At 32.2% G+C, this 17,515-nt stretch overlaps 1 protein-coding gene across 1 annotated transcript in view; it reads left to right on the top strand.

Annotated features, from left to right (window-relative positions):
* Positions 1-17,515, top strand: part of LOC126742943 (protein Wnt-5b-like) — a 161,003-nt gene that overhangs the window by 77,612 nt on the left and 65,876 nt on the right. The window contains exon 3 of the mRNA XM_050449831.1: positions 9,241-9,482. Coding sequence (XP_050305788.1) covers positions 9,241-9,482 — 242 coding nt within the window. The remainder of the gene's footprint in view (positions 1-9,240; positions 9,483-17,515) is intronic.

Below are 17,515 nucleotides of genomic sequence, written 5' to 3'. Positions count from 1 at the left end.
TCGAAGCTCCATAAATGATCCATCTACTTCAGAAAATTTTCCATGGTAAACAAACATTCCTTCACCCGGCAGCCTGCAAAGCTGACAAAAATTACATACCTCTTGATCAATCTTCAGCCAGTGATCCATCAGTATACCCCAACACAAAATATAGAGGAAAGACTTATTACATGGGCAACAAAGCAACTAGATCGATAACATAAGTACATCATACAGCACGACCACATATCAAAAAAATTCAATATCCATCTTGGACAACTTAAGGTCTCACTAAACGCATCCATAAAAACATCTGTTATCCCATATTAAACGTGTAATATAGTACGATTATTCTTCGATTCTGAGACGACTTCACAGCCCGTGATCTCAGAAAAGAAATACCAAATTTCACTTGATAAAAACATGGAAGGAACGGGCGTAGTTATCATAAAAGATCTTTGTCAACATCAAATAGAGAATATGCTGAAATACTGTTACTTAAAGGAAAATCTACTCTCCATGGTACAATCATACGGGCAGACGATAAACTAACTTAACCTTAAACTAAAAAATAAAACTGAAGCACCCTATGCTTCAAATAGACAGGAATCTCTAAACAACTGGAGATTTTGTAGAAGTCTTGCATCTACTAATAAGCAAGCTTTATCTAAATGGGTGACGTAGAGGTGTCTAAGTCAAAAAACTAAAGGAGTACTAATTGCCATACGAACCCAAGTTGTCAAAACAAAAAACTATAGCAAGTGCATAATTAAAGGTAAGGTACAAAATGACAGATGTAGAAAATATAGTGATAAGCCCGAAACCATAGATCATATAACATCAGGGTATAGTAGACTGGCAGAAACAAAATCCATTGAAAGACATGATCAAGTAGCAATCGTACTCTTAGAGTTAGCATTTGGGTTGGACCTAAAAACTTGAAAGATGAACTCTACAATAAAAATACCTCGGAAAAATTACGTGCAAATGCAAGAGGCAATAATCCTCCAGACAACGCGAGTATTGTAAGTTTCTTTTTCCGTGGTAGCTCCAGAAGTTCAATCGTGACTCATCTAGAAAAAAATAGAGAAGAGGATTGATTAACTTGGTACCTATCAAAAACACGTACTTCCACCGAAAATATGATCCGCTACACACTACCCTCTGCACTATTAACGTCAACCTGTCTGTGCTGAAGTTGGCTTCCGACGATACACCTAGAACAGAAAAAACCCTAAAAAGTGAATGGAAAGATGAAGCTTTGCATGGTAAATTTTAGCATATAAAGAAGTCGACCAAAAACTATCAACTACTTAACACAAGAACTAGTGATGTCTAAATCAGAATATTTTTTATAAGCTCTACAAGATCAGGTAATTAAAATTAAAAGCTATATAAAAGATATTTTTATACAGCAACTTACCGACGATCGCGCAGACTTTGTAATAACTCTACCAAAACCTACCACATTTGGCAGTGGCATTTAGTTACCTGGTTCCAAATGATTACTTAAAGAGACATCATTTAAAAAAAACCTAACGAGATCAATTCGCATTTTGTTAGCACAACAAATTCAAACTCTGCTCCTTTAAAGACCTTTTAGAATTTTACAAGAATAATAAAAAAGTCAATCAGGAATTCTGTTTCACTTAGGTAACAGAGGATACAATTTCCAATATTGTGCTTGGGATGAAATCTAAGGCTTCTGGAAGCGATGATATTAACAGTACTATTTTAATATTATGCTGCCCCTTTATCATTCCTTATCTTAAACATTTAATTAATTATTGTTTACGATCATCAATATTTCCGAGTGCTTGGAAGTCGGCCATTGCTATTCCTTTTCCAAAAGTAAGTCAGCCCAATGACTATGGACAGCTAAGATCTATTTTTATCCTACCAGCTATGTCCAAAATTTTAGAGAAAGTTATGGCAATGCAAATTTCTGTCTTTATTTCAAGTAATAATATTTTGCCAGAAAAGCAGTCAGGATTTCGACGTGGATATAGTTGTACAACTGCGTTGGCTGAGATTACAGACCGTATTAAGGGGGAATTGGATAACAGCAAAGCGAGCGTTCTGGTACTTCTAGACTATTCACGAGCTTTTGACTTGTTAAATCATGATGTTTTGTTGAGTATTTTGGTTTATATTGGTTTTCGGTTTAATGCCCAATCTATGATTCAATCTTTTCTAAGGAACAGGACGCAGAGGGTATTAGTTGATGGGAAGTACTCTGAGGTAATGATTTTACACTCAGGGGTCCCACAGGAAAGTGTCTTGGGCCCCCTTCTTTTTACAATTTACACGTCTAATTTTATTAATTCTATTCGCCATTGTGATTATCATTTATATGCCGACGACACTCAACTTTTATACTCTTTTAAGCCAGAAAATGCGACAGAGGTTAACCTTAGAATAAATACGGATCTTCGGGCGCTTTGTGAGGTGTCCGCGGGTCATATGCTGAGGTTGAACCCCTTGAAATCGATGGCTTTATTATTTTGTAATGATAAACTACGTGAAAATATCTTGAGTCAGTTGGATCTAAGTATCGGAAACGCTAATATTTCTTTTAAAAATTCCACTAAAAACCTGGGTTTAATTTGTGACACTAAACTTATATTTACCGAACACATAACAACTTGTGTTAAAAAATCCTACTGCGCCCTTAAATCTCTTTTTCCTCATAGGCATTACTTAGAAAAGAAAACCAAAATTGAACTATGTGACGCACTTGTACTATCATAGTTTAACTTCACGGATAGTGCTTATGGTCCTTTTCTGGATACCATACAGGTTCGGAGAGTGCAAAAGGTTCAAAACTCATGCATACGTTTTATATGTGGCATAAGACGTGGACAACACGTATCACATAAGCTTAAAGAACTCAGCTGGTTGTCAATGTTCAATAGGCGTGTACTGCACTTGGCTTGTCTGTTTTATAACATCATTAAATTTCAGTCTCCTATCCATCTCAGTAGGAAAATTGTTTACAGAACTGATGTTTATATATAAATATACGTAGAAGGCACATCCTTACGATCCCCAAGCACAATAAGGAACCTTTTAAAAGAGGATCGTCTTATAACATAGCATCAACCGTAAATAAATTTCAAGTTTCATTTTAACACATCTTTATCCTGTTTCAAAGGTTCAGACAGCAGCTTCTCAGTGAATGAGTTTTTATGGGCGTTTATATGGATTTCAGAGAAAATAATATATTATATACATACAATTTTTTTTTCTGACCAGAGCTTAATACTTTTACCATGTACTATCTCTGTACCGCTTAACATAATGGACTGAGTCATATAGCTTTTCATTAATGTATTGGGTTTTATTTGTATGTATTAAGTTAGGTAACTAAATGTAAGTACGGCTAAGAATTTTGCTACGGCTTTAACAGCCTCTCCTTTTGGAAAGAAGCAGACTATAAAGGCCATTTGTTTCATTTATATATTTGTTTTGTATTTGCAAAATTGTTATAATTAATTGGAACAATAAAATGATTTATTATTATTATTATTATTATTATTATAACATCGCAGCCATTTTACAGCAGAAGATCTGCTCAAATCATGAAGTGCATAAAAGAATACCCTGCAAAAAAGCTCAAACATCATCAGATATCACTATAAATAACAACCACTTGCTAAAAAGAATACATCAGCTGAAAAAAGTGTCACTCCCATTGTAATAATCACCAACAGACTTGTAAACAAACAAATGGAGAAAAATTTACATAATTTGGGAATTCAGCAGGTCAAATCTGTTATGCCATAATTTCAAAAAGTAATAATGATATTGGTGTGCTCGGAGTCAACCAACACCATGTTGTTAAGGAATAATGAAAAAAATAATAATAGTCACTTACGCAAATTTATAATAAAACAACGCTTACCCAAATAGATAATCGTTAAGTCGTGACATTTCTTTGCCACTATACTCACCTTGCACTGTCCAATCTAAGGTCAATTTTGCATTAAGGATATTAGTAAAAACTTTGACATTTCAGGCAAATAATATATTGTTGAATTTCATTATAAACTTTATAAACAATCTAAAGTTAAACCTTTTAAATGCATATCCTTTTAAGCCTGTAGCGTTTAAAAACCAAACTCAAGATTAGCATATCGATAAGTCAACATATTGAATGGGTCATGTGTAATGCCAAGAACACCGTATCAGTTTCAAGTAATAATCTGTTCAATGTTCAACGTTTCTAGACACGCTTTTTTTAAAGACAAGATTTCGTTACTCGATAATAGTTTCTCGTGAACTTCCTGTATCCTATGTTGTATCTATGTCAGATCAGGTTTATGAAATAAGGCCTTTAGTATCAAATTACCGAGAATCATTTTAGGCAAATTGCACTTGAGAGAGCCTCAATTTATGAACATTTAGGTTAGAAAGGCGATGCGTGAAATAAAAATAAATTGTTAACGGGGCAAGTGTTAAGCGTAACAAAAGTAAATAAGCGCAATAATTGCAGATAATAGCACACAAGAATCAAGAATGCTCAAGAAAAACGATCACCATATTCCAACATGCTCTTATTACAAGAATTCCATCGTAAGATTATTTCCTTACACGGAAATGGCTATTACGATATCTCACATTGTTACGTTTCTTGTAAAGTTCGACCCAAAGAGGTTTAAAAAAGAATTCATTAAACTTTTAATCTAAAATAGGATTTATGGTCTCGGTCAATAAGATCAATCGCTAGATATGCAGTGACGCCTTCGCAAGTAATATTTAATCCTTTAAGGTGATCTGACAATGCGTTGGGTTTAAAAAGAGAATTGGCTTAACGGGATATTGATAAAAATTTAGTTTTTAGTCGGTCTTTTTAAAGGAATAAAACAACATATGGTAACTTGAAAAAATGAAAATGTAAATTTTTATGAATAAAAGCCTAATTTAGTATGTTTCATACACATTATAGTACTTTTTCGTAATAGACTCTGTAGAAAGCTAGATTGTCCATTACTGTTTTAAATTATGGAATATTATTTAACTATATTTTGTAAATTTAAATGTAAGTGTTTAATTGTTAATTCAGATAAGTGGTCAATAAAGAAATTGCCAATTTTTGGCAAGTTCAAAGGGAAGTCAGTAGGAAGTAATGGTATAAAACTCAACATCCTAGACTCGCTATATAATGCTGTGCTCAGATCAGAGAATCACTCGACAACAAACAGATGCTCAATAACTGGCTAAAGTACAAACTGCTCTGTCTGGCATACTAGACGATGTTTTAAAGTATATAGGTTTAAGTGAGTTTAAATTCGCTCAAATATCTTAATTTTTATCAGACAGGAAGCAACGTGTCTATTTTGAAAGCTATTAATCCAATATAATAGTTTGCAATTTGGCCGCATGGCAGTATACTTGGTCCGCCCCGTATATACTCTTTTCATCGTGATAGCCCTAAAAAACTGCCAACACCCAATATGCATCTCATTGTCAAATGTGACTGATTGCATCAATAGTGACTTCTATTTAAATCGGAAAAAATGGACCGTAGATTTCCTGTGCCATTTACACCCATATCTCGACGATGATGATTCTAGACGTTTGAGTATTATTTCGGTGAGTTTCCATACTGGACTGGAAAGACAGCAGCGTTTTATTTTAATTGGCAACTTTAGCAACAAGCCGTGACTCGTTGACACTCTTTTTACCTTCACAAAGGCGACTCCAGTTATCTTTATTATCGTCGTTTTGATTTCTACAGTTGGGTCTCACTGATCATTGATGTTACTACCGAAATACACTAACCTATGAACTCTCTTTATTTTATTTATACAGGTAACTTAAATAAGCTTGCGTCATTTAAAAACAAAATAAATAAAAAAAATAAATTTCAGGTGTGTGAACATTCTCATTTGAAGTTTTAAAAAAATCCATAGATAAAAACGCTCATTCATTGTGGTCAGTAAATTTTTTTTGCTGTGTTTGCCAATTGTTAAATTGAAAAAACATTGGTATATTGGTAAATTAAGTTGATACCATAGGAAGCTAAGAAGTTTTTGTAAGAATTGTTGTGAATGTCATAAATTATTTTATGATAATTAGGTATTTTGGTGGATAAAAATAAATAGCTTTAATTTTTTATAGCTTAAATTTAACTTTTTTTTTTTAAATAATAATAATTACCTTTCGAATTCCGCAAATCTTGCAATTCTGGAGCTGCTAATGGAGGCCTCTTTTATGTAAATACCATATGCTATGAAAGGCTTTCGACTGTGTGTCCTACTAGATCCTGCTTGAGAAGCTGAAAGCTTAAAGAATTAATAAGGCAGGTGCGCAGTTGCTAAGCAGTTACTTAAGTGACCTTAAGCAGTTAACTACCCTTAACAATACTACCTTCGATGAGGCAGAGTTTACGATTGGAGTCCTTCAGAGATCAAAATTAGGTCCCTTGCTCCCGACAGTTACACCTTTTACCTTCAGAGGTAGTATTCAAGAAAATCTTAAGAGTCTAGGTTGTACGAATATCTTAGAAAGTGCATTAAAGTTTGAAAAAAATATTTTAAAATGTATTTGCTGTATGGTCAAATTTTGTTTTCAGCGGTTCGTCTTTTACATCTAAAATTTGCTCATTATGAACACTTTTGCTTAAAAAATACTTTATTAAATGTACTTTTGAAACTTTTACAATTTATCTTTATGTTTTTAGTAGTTTCAAAATTTTAAGCAATATGATTTAATAATAATTTGTGAACCACTTTACGAAATAATTTTAATCAGGGTAAAAAAGCATAAAGCTCTCTTAATTCACTCAAGGTACTAGTAAAGAAGGTCTATCATTCGGTTCAAAAAATATTAAAAAAATAATTGTTTTACTGAAAAATAATAATAATATGTAAATTCCTTAATCTATAGAATTATGAAAATTATTGATTTAAAAAATATTAAAAACAGAAATTTACGAATCCTACTCAACGAAAAATAAATAAATCTAATTGGGCTTAAAATATGTTTCTAAATTAATAGTTGTAATAAAGATTATCTAATCTGGCTTTCGAAGGACCATAAAATTTTTTTCGAAAAATAATACAAATGCTAGCTTTGACCCAGAAAAGACTAATGTAGAATTTTTGAATCCAAATATAAACCATAAATCCAATAATAAACATGATAAATTGATATAAAGAAAATCCTACTCATATTTTTAATTAATAACATACATAAATGATCGCTTAACTGGCTCAAACAGCCATAACCGACTTAAACTAATAACTCAAGTTATTTACAAATTTTTATTATCAGTACTCGTCCATTTTTTTTAAATTTTAATACAAAAGATCCTTCGAGCCGATAATTTGTCCTGCTATAAATTTTATCAAAATGAATTATTGAATAATACCAGAGGATTCTACTTAATGTCAAATACTTATTATTTTCCGGTCATAAATTTCGAATAACCTACCTTAACGGTTCGATCGCATGCACCGGTGCTTTAAGAAGAGTTGCAAATGAGTTAAAAAGTCATCAAGCAAAATCAGTGCGAAAAAACATGAACAGTTGGATTCTGTGTAGTCGCATTTTTTTCCAATTGGACCTTATCTCCGGTCTGCCGATAAATTTCCTTACGAATTTATGGCCTGTCCGGCGTGTGTTTTCGACATTTTTTCTTTAAAATAAGAAATCTACTATCGGACAATGATTTGTTATTTTACAGGTCTACTGTAAATCTTATCGCCGGGGAGCCTATTAATTAACTGTTTATCTGCTCTGAATGAAGTTATGCTATTTTTCTTTTATTAGTACCGATAAGTTACTTGTAAATTCCGCGTTTTTTATTTTACTAAAGTTTTTAAATTTTTGAAGGACTAACTCCGATCTTTAGAAAAGTATCGTTGAAGAATTACATTGATAACCCTCAAAAAGAACAAGATTTTAAGTTTATCAGACATAGACTGACAAATAAAATAAATCATCAGAAAAAAAGATACGCTAACCAAATAGAAAATGATGCTAAGGACACTAAATCTCTATGTAATACAGTTAACAATCTCCGTATAGTGACATATACGGAGATAGAGAACTATCTATAATTAAAATGGATGATGAGGAAGAAATAACGAACGAATTTCAAATTGCAAATATTTTTAACGATTATGACTCCACCGTTTGATCCAAATTGGTTTAAAAGATAGTAAAACCTAAACCTAACGTCAATATAAAAGAGAAACATGTGTGAAATACATACGTTTTTCAAGAAATACAGTGCATTCACAATGAAAGGAATAGATTGATTTATAATTCAGGTGTTTTTTCTTCTTCTATTTTTCAGACACGTCAATTAGCACTTGCGCGTTTTTTGCAATAGAAATTTTCTATACAGTAAAGTAGAAAAAGACGAGACGTCAACATTAATTTTTTTAAATGGAACATCCTGTATATCCTGGCGTTTTACAATTCTACGATATATTCTGACTACTTTTTGTATAGCAAGTCAGCTGTTTATCACATTTGACTTAATAGGCTAATAAAACATACGACATTAAAAAATAAAAAAAATACAATATTTATTGCAATGGATGTTCAATTTGTTGCCATTTACTCCAATGCTTTTTTGAAGTTGGTAAATAACTTCTAATTGCACATTTTAATTTATTATTAAAATGTGCAACATTAGTCTAATTTCTTGTCGAATTCTTTGCTTTAAATCATCAACATTATTTGTCCTATTTACATATACTGTAGATTTAAAATAGCCCCATAAGAAAAAATCTAATGGAGGTCCTCTTCGTCCAATCCATTTCTGTTGCATCAAGAAATTGTCGAATTGTCGAATCTCTAGCTACTAATAAAACGACTAAAAGAGGGAAAAGTTTTTTGGCTATCTGGACGTGAAGCAGGATTAAGGCATTTTTCCGGGAGTTTTTATGAACTTGGATTCCTAAACTAAACGAAGGTGAATAGATTTTTCATTTTCCTTCAACTAGCTGAAGACTGTCATAATTTTGTTTTTCTTCCACATAGTTGAGAATATTGGGAAGAATGGTTTTCACTATCTAAAAGAAGAAACAAAGTTTTGGAGACAGTTCAGTTCTGTTCAGTTTGCAACTGAAAAAAATTATTTCTAAGACTAAAAATAATTTTAAAAAATGCTTATACCTTGAAACAGCATTTCTTTATCTATTAATGAAGTAGGACTTCATTTCGCTGTTCTAATATTGTGGTGTTACCCTTTAATAAATATCCAAAATTGAATTAAAGTAAATTAAAATATTAATTTTTTTGCAGACGTATGGGTATGATAATCGACGAAATGATGCAAAGCGACCAAGGCCCTCCATCTTGTAAAGCTCTGCCAGGCTTAAGCCCTGGCCAAAGCCGGCTTTGCCAGCTTTACATCGACCATATGAACGCTGTAGCTTTGGGAGCAAAACAGTCTCTAACCGAATGCAAACACCAATTCCATAATAGACGGTGGAACTGCTCCGTTTTAGATGACGTTAATGTCTTCGGACCCATGTATACTATAGGTAAGACTTTTTATGCAATTTATAAAACATATTAAAAGAGTTACGTAACTATATACCATTAACTGCGCCCACTCTCATCTGTGAAATCAAGATGCACGCAAGATTTAAATAATAATCCATAAAGCGGCCCATAATAAACGCACGGGACAGTTGAAAACGGTAAATGATCAATTCTATGGAGAAAAATAAACACTCGCAGCGATAGTCCAACAAACAGAGCCTGCCTACCAATCTGAAGAAATATATAATAACACTCTGAAGAGTTGCTTGCCTTTTACTTCTTCTTTTTCTTCGTTTAGCCGTCGGTGATCGAAGATCGTTTGAACTCGCATGTCACAGTAATTGCGAGAAAATCGGATAAGGCACGCAGCCTCCGGTCAGGTTGGTAAGATGCACGGTGATGGTGAATACTGAAATGTGCATCTGCTTTCTATTTTTTAATAGGGGCTTAAGGAAATTGCATAATATGAACTTGGACATCGATTTTGCTTGTGCGTCAACGTTTCTTGTATTCTATTTGAATATTTTCACCATATAACCAAAAATCGGATTATCACAAATATTAGATGAATATACAGGTGGTCCTCTAAATAATGGTAAATAATTTAATTCCAGGTGTCTTTAAAAAAATGGAGTTAAGTTAATTTTTTTTAGTTCGGAAGTCAAAGACAATCAAGATACAGAGTTATAAACTTAGTGTAATTTTTTGAACTTTTGCCATAAATTTAACATTTATTTGTCGTTAACAAAATTTGGAATATGGTTTTTTTAATATGGCAATTCTTTAAAAAAACATTTATTATATTATGTCATAGAGGGCGCCACCAGCAACATTTTGATATTTTTTTTAAATTTCGTAACTTTTTTAGACTTATAGGCATAATTTAATTCTTTATTTAAGATGTGCACGGTGCAAACAGTTTTGCTTAAAGAAGGTATATACTTCAAAAATCTTGTTACGATTTACTATACGATACTTACATATAAAGTTTTCAATGTACTGAAAAATAAAATCGTATTCTATAAACTATTTAAATTATCTTCTGACTCTTCGAATGAATGATAAAATTAAAAAAAAAAATTTAAAATAAAAATTACCAATATTTGCCAGTAAATGTTCGACATCTCCTCCATTTGTCTCAATACATTTTAAGTATTCTTATGTATTCTTGTTTTACTGAAAGACAGCCGAATCTTAAAAAAGAATTGCGCATTTCAAAATAACTCTGCAGCAGTTTGAATCTTTATCATTAATAGCTCTCTTGTGTTTATTGTATTTTCATAAACAATTTATTTTATGTATCCCCATATGCAAAAATCTAATGGGTTACAATCTGGACTTTGTGCGGGCCAAGCTCTTCCACGTCCTATACAGTTGAAATTTCTCCGTTTAGATTTGGAGGTAACTCGTATGGCTCAATTACACTATTACACCACACCAAATTTTATTTAATTTTAAATTCGTCTTGAAAGTATCTTTCAGCAATGAGGTTCGGATTTGGTCTCGGAGAGGTCTCGCATTTCTGAATTACAAAATTGATGCCTGGGCATTTTGAACTAAACTAATAGATAAACAATAGTACAACAGAAGCCTAGATGGTTCAACGATTTTAATTTTTAAAAAAATGTCTATTTGTATTGAACCCCTGAGTAATTTAAAAGTAATTTCATCGAATTCTATTGAGCAGTTTTCAAGATAAAGTGGGAGTAGTTTCATTTTTCGTTAAAAATTCTTAATTTTCCGATAAAAATAATTTTGTATAGATTAAACTATTCACCTGGGAAAAAAATTGTATAAGGTTTTTTTTATGAGCTTTTCCAATATCCGTAAAGAAAATATTGAATATTTGGAAAAATTTTAAAAAATGGACAAATTATACAGTGACACTAAAAGTAACACTAACACAATAACTAACAAAACTAACAATAAGAATGCAATAAAAGGTAAAAAATACGTTGCTAAACTTTTGTAACCACTTATTAAAGTAACTGACAAGAACATAAATCCCGATACTTATATTAATTCCTCAGGCACAGCCTGCTTAAGAAAATCGAAATGTTTCTGGTGGTTTAAAAAAATAGTTTTAAGATTTATCATATAAAAAAACCATATTCCAAATTTTGTTAAAAACGAAGAGAATAAATGTTTAATTTATCGCCAAAATTTAAAAAAAATACCTTAAGCTTATCACTTTGTATCTTGGTTGTCTTTGACTTTCGAACTAGGAAAATTTAACATATGATGTTAAATTATTTACCATTATTTATGGGACACCCTGCATATTTCATATTTTTAATTGTTTATTACTATCTGGATATTCAGAAAAGTGTGCCTTTCTTTCATACTTTTTCCAGTTACAATGGAAAAACATTATTTCATTATAATTTCTCTGCCACTATCAGCGTTAAAATTAAGAGAACATGAAAGCTTAGCAGCAAATATTCCAAAAATCAGGAGATGTTTTTCTATAGGATTTAATAATGAGCAGGCAGTGGTTTGAAGATATTCTAGATATAGTGTGGTGACTTTAACTGGAATAAATTCAGTTAAAACTAATCAAATTTTATCTCGCAAAATTCCTGAGACCCGTCGATTTTTGTTTATTTTTTTTCACATTTCAAGATAGTTTTTGTATTTTTTCACCTACAGGGGGAGTCCAAATTAACCCAAACTTTTTTTTTTCAAATGGAAAGCCACTTTTTTTAAACTCTCATTGAAAAGAGCCCTTTTTCCTGATTAAATTGCCCTATTTACTTTTCTGATTATCTAAAGGAGAAATACGAAAAAAAATAAAAACCATTAAATTATTAAAAGTCTCGAAATATTTTGTATTGGTAAATTTTTGGTGTGTTTGTTTATTTTATTGGTATCGAGACATTTCCTGACATTGTTGTAGTGTCAATGTGAATTTCAACCAGTTGTTAAATAAGTTAACTTATATTGAAAAAATGCCTTATTTATCCGAATCCCACAAGATTGAAATCTTAATGATGATTGGTTATGGGGACAGAAGTCGTACTCAGCTAGAGGTTGTCCACTTATTCAGGCAGAAATATCCAGATTTGCCACCTATTAACCAAGGTAGGGTTAGTAAAATCGAAAGCAGATTTCGAGAAGTTGGGCACGTGAGGGATGTTTCAAGACAAAGGTCTTCGATGAAAACACCCAATTAAATGTATTGTTAGCAATGGAAGAAAATTCGGTAACTGGAGCCAGAAGAGTAGCTCGCGAAAACTCTATTCATCATAAATCTGTGCTAAAAATTTTAAAAAGTGCAAACAAACGACTTTATAAAATGCAACCCGTTCAAGAGTTATTGGAAGACGATCCAGATCGCAGAGTTCATATCTGTGAATTAATGATGAACGCCATTGACGAAAATCGCATATCTTCGGAATGGATTCTTTTTTCTGATGAGGCTACATTCACCCTAAATGGCATGTTAATCAGCAGAACTGTCGCTACTGGTCTGACGAGAACCCACACTGGGTAAGGGAAACTAATACACAATATCCCCAGAAAACTAATGTTTGGGCTGGCATAATTGGCAGGCAAGTTATAGGGCCCATATTCTTCAATGATACTTCAACTGGGGAAAGATATCTAAAATGTCTTGAACATGAACTAGTTTCAGTCTTACGTGCCTTATATCCGAGTCAGTTCGATCCAGATTTGTATGATGAAAGAATCTGGATGCAACAAGATGGTGCTCCCCCACATTGTGCCCGTAATTTACGCCAGTATTTAGATGACAATTTTCCAAACAGATGGATTGGTAGAAGGGGTGCAATCGAGTGGCCGGCACGTTCTCCCGATCTCACCCCACTTGATTTTTTTCTGTGGGGACATTTGAAAAGTCAAATTTATATGAGCAAACCAGGAAACCTAGACGAACTCAAAGAACGTATTAGGCAAGAAATCCGACAAATATCTCCAGAAGTGTTAGAAAATGTCAGAAACGAATTTTATTATCGTCTTGGGCTTTGCCAACAAGTAAATGGTGCTCATTTTGAGCATCTTATACATTAAACGCAACTTTTAATAATTTAATGGTTTTTATTTTTTTTTCGTATTTCTCCTTTAGATAATCACAAAAGTAAATAGGGCAATTTAATCAAGAAAAAGGGCTCTTTTCAATGAGAGTTTAAATAAGTGGCTTTCCATTTGAAAAAAAAAAGTTAAGGTTAATTTGGACCCCCCCTGTAGGTGAAAAAATACAAAAACTATCTTGAAATGTGAAAAAAAAATAAACAAAAATCGACGGGTCTCAGGAATTTTGCGAGATAAATTTTGATTAGTTTTAACTGAATTTATTCCAGTTAAAGTCATCACACTGTATATCATTAACATCTTGGTTCTTGCGAGCTTCCGCTAAATGAGCGTTCTGATATGAAAAACTGTAATAAAGCTTAAAATCTGCTTAAGCTGCATGTTTCAAATAGCCAGAAAAATCAAATGACAGTTTGGTTATTGTTATTCCTCACTCTTTTAATTTTTGTCAAAGGTAATTTTGTCTCACCAACTAAAAAGAAAAAAAAATACTGAATTTCTTGTTTTTTCTTTAATCATCTTTAAACTAATATACAGTGTGTTACGTTGATCATGTTACACTTCTAGGGTATATAGAAAACATAAAAAAAAAGAAAAGTTCAAATGAATATGGGTCCGGAAATACTTTTTCAGGGACCTAGAGCGCTTTGAAGATAACCTTTAAACACTGGTTTTCGTTTTATAGCTTCGGAACTACTCTAGCTACTGTAAACAATTTTGGGATATAAATTATTGTTAGTACGTTTATTCTTTTGAACCTAATAAACAAAAATAATTTTAACCAGAGGCGTGGACACCAGGGGGATATTTGGTAAATTTAACCCCACTTCTCTAAGACTTCAATCTCTGCCCATTTGGGTATCAGATATGTCTGATACCCAACTCCTATGCCTTTTGCATAGCATTGCAAAAGGTGCTTTCAACAAAAATCGTTAAATAACACCGTTTTTGTAAAAATTGACTAAAAGTAAATTAAGATACAGAAGTACCAGAATTAATTATTTAAATAATAATGCTAACGATTTTTACTGAGAGCACCTTTTTTATGCAAAATGCATAAGAACATCATAATCTGATGCCCAAACGGGCAGAAACTGAATGCTTAAAGAAATTTAGCAATAGGATTTACTTTATCCAATACCCTTCCTTGGTTCCTTGGTTCGCAAGTCCCTGGTTAAAATAATTTTTGTTTATTAGGTTAAAAAGGATAAACGTACTAACAATAATTTATCAAAACTGGTTGTGGTAGCTAGAGTAGTTCCGAAGCTATAAAATGAAAACTATAGTTTTTAAAGCTTATCTTATAAGAGAGCATTTCCGGACCCATGTTCATGTGAACTTTTTTTTATACGTTTTCTATCTACCCTAGAAGTTTGTAACATGATCAACGGAACACCCTGTATAATTAACTTTGCTTTATTTAAATTTAACTTTCCCAATCATTTAGGTACGATTTTTAATGGTACCTCGGTGTAAGATGGATTACCAGATTTAGTAATAAGAAAAATATTAAATTTTATCAACTTTCTTTACCTATTTTACTCCATTTGGTTGATCTATTTTCATACAACAGATCTTAAAGGTAAATTTTTAATATATTTTTGCTTTTTTAATTATTTTTTATATCACAAATATGATTAATGTACGTAGATGCTCGTTGATAGTTAAGTGTGAGATGGTTTATCACATCTGATTTTCTTACTTTTCCTCATATCTTCGGCATTTTTCTTACGACTAGACTGCCTAAACATATTCAATTTCTTAGGGGAGTTTTTGGTCTCTACTATATATTTTACTCACTGATACTCCGTTAATATATTAATAAATTGATATTGATAGTCTGCAATAATTGATATTAAAATAACAACAACAAATGCAAAACTATTTACAACATTTGTTCCTTCATTTCCATTTTCTCTTACATTATCTCGGATTTCAACCACATAAAGTAAAAAACGTCGCATTCATCATAACCATATTAAGGCCGCACTGTCATCCTCATAGTCCCGTATAAATGGGAATTTCACAGATTTGCATAACGTCATTCGGTATATACGGACAAAAATAAAACCCCATGTATGGGAGAAGGCAGGACAAGCCCTCCATGGCTGATGCGATTATGCCGCGTCGCTTCTACCGTCCTTTGATGTTCACTTGTTACGTTTTTTGCGCCCATTGCACTCACTGTCTTGCACAACGGTCGGCCAAGATTATGTTGCAGTTTCGCCCTTTTCATTTTTTTTTTTTAATTTTATTTTGTTATTTTTCATTTGCGTTAACCAGTGGCGTGCAAATAGTTGCATCAAGTGATTTGGAGATTTTTCGCTGCAAGAGAGAAGTTAAATTGAATTGTAAGGTTTTGTAGCAAACATGGAAAATATAGACGTAAATTAAAGAAAATGGCCATCCCCTGTCATTATGCAATCATGTTTATATTTTGAATTAACGCATATGAATTAATGATTTATAATCATGAATTAACGACGTGCTAGTAAACTAAACACATTACTCTTCTAACATTTAGGAGTAGTGCCTCAAGAAGTCCTGGAAGTACGTCTTGGAGACAACGAGTGTATGTTTCCCCATTCAATCTCTGTGGTACAAAATATGGGTCAATAAGTTAGTCTTCAATGATTTCAACCCATACGTTTAAAGAAAATTGTTGATGGTGTTGAGCTTCAATTATGGATGTCATGGGGATTCATCTGACCAAATGTGGTTATTATGGTAGTTGATGATTGCCTCTCTGGAAAAATTAGCTTCGTCGGTAAACAGAATCTGCGGTTTTGCTGTTGATGAATGACTTCTAATATCCAACGAGAAAATTCAAGATCCCTAGGAAAATCTTGTGGTAATGGAGCCTGGACTCGTACGTGATTTGGATATTATAACTGATCCTTTAAAATAGACAATACCGTTATATGATTGACATGTAGCTGCAGACCAATTTTTCTAGTACTGGTGTCAGGTTGTTGTGTCATCAATTAAATTAAGTACTGCTTCTTCCAATTCCGGTGTTCTAATATCTCGTTGACAACGATTAATAGGTTAATACATTATTTGAAAGGTTAAGTAAACAGTGGTGTGCCATATTTTTCATCAAAAATCTTTACTTTAAATCTTGCACGAACGAATAAAAAAATTTAGTAAACCTCAGAAAATGCATTTTGATGCTTAGAAAATGCATACCAAATATTACTTAAATATCTACAGGAGTTTCATAGCTATCGTAAAAAATCATATATTTTTCTTCAATCTTTACCACCCGATATCTCAAAAGTTAGGACTTTTAGGACATACGTTCATATAAAGTTTTTTTCTTAAAATTTACCAAAGAATCAGCCCCTGATTTTTTTTGCATCTATTTATTTACACCCTGTATAATGAACGGCAAAAATATGGAACAAAATTAATAAAAAATAAATGAGGGCGTATTCGAAAAAACGCTCGCACACGTCGATTAATATTTTTGGTTGCGCATTTTTGTCAACAAAAAAATTTGCATACATGGTGTCTCATGTAGCCGTGGTCAATACCAACTTTCTTATTTTAAATGGAACACCCTGTATGTGATTACATTTTTGGATTCTACAAAAACATTTTGATGTATCATACTTTTATTCAACTGTTTCTAAGATACGCGGTTTTGAAAATTGCTGTTTTTTATAAATTTAAAAGCCTCTAAGACTTATTTTACTAAAAATAGAAAAAAAAAACAATTTCATTTTTCTATTCTTACTTTTTAATTCCTTTTTTCTGAAAACACAAAAAATATGATACATGTCAAAAAAAACATGTACGTAAAATTATAAATAAAACTCAACAAATTAAATATTTTAATTATCATATTAAATGTTCAACATGCCCACCGATTATCCGTGTCTGAACCCATATATGAACCAGTCTATTTTTGATTTTAGGAATACATTTTTTTTAATACTTTCAACCCCTTGGCGGGGGTTGCAACCACCCTCAAAATCTA

Source organism: Anthonomus grandis, chromosome 12, assembly GCF_022605725.1.
Source record: "Anthonomus grandis grandis chromosome 12, icAntGran1.3, whole genome shotgun sequence".
Lineage (NCBI taxonomy): Eukaryota > Metazoa > Arthropoda > Insecta > Coleoptera > Curculionidae > Anthonomus > Anthonomus grandis.
This window is presented reverse-complemented; position numbering and strand designations above follow the sequence as displayed.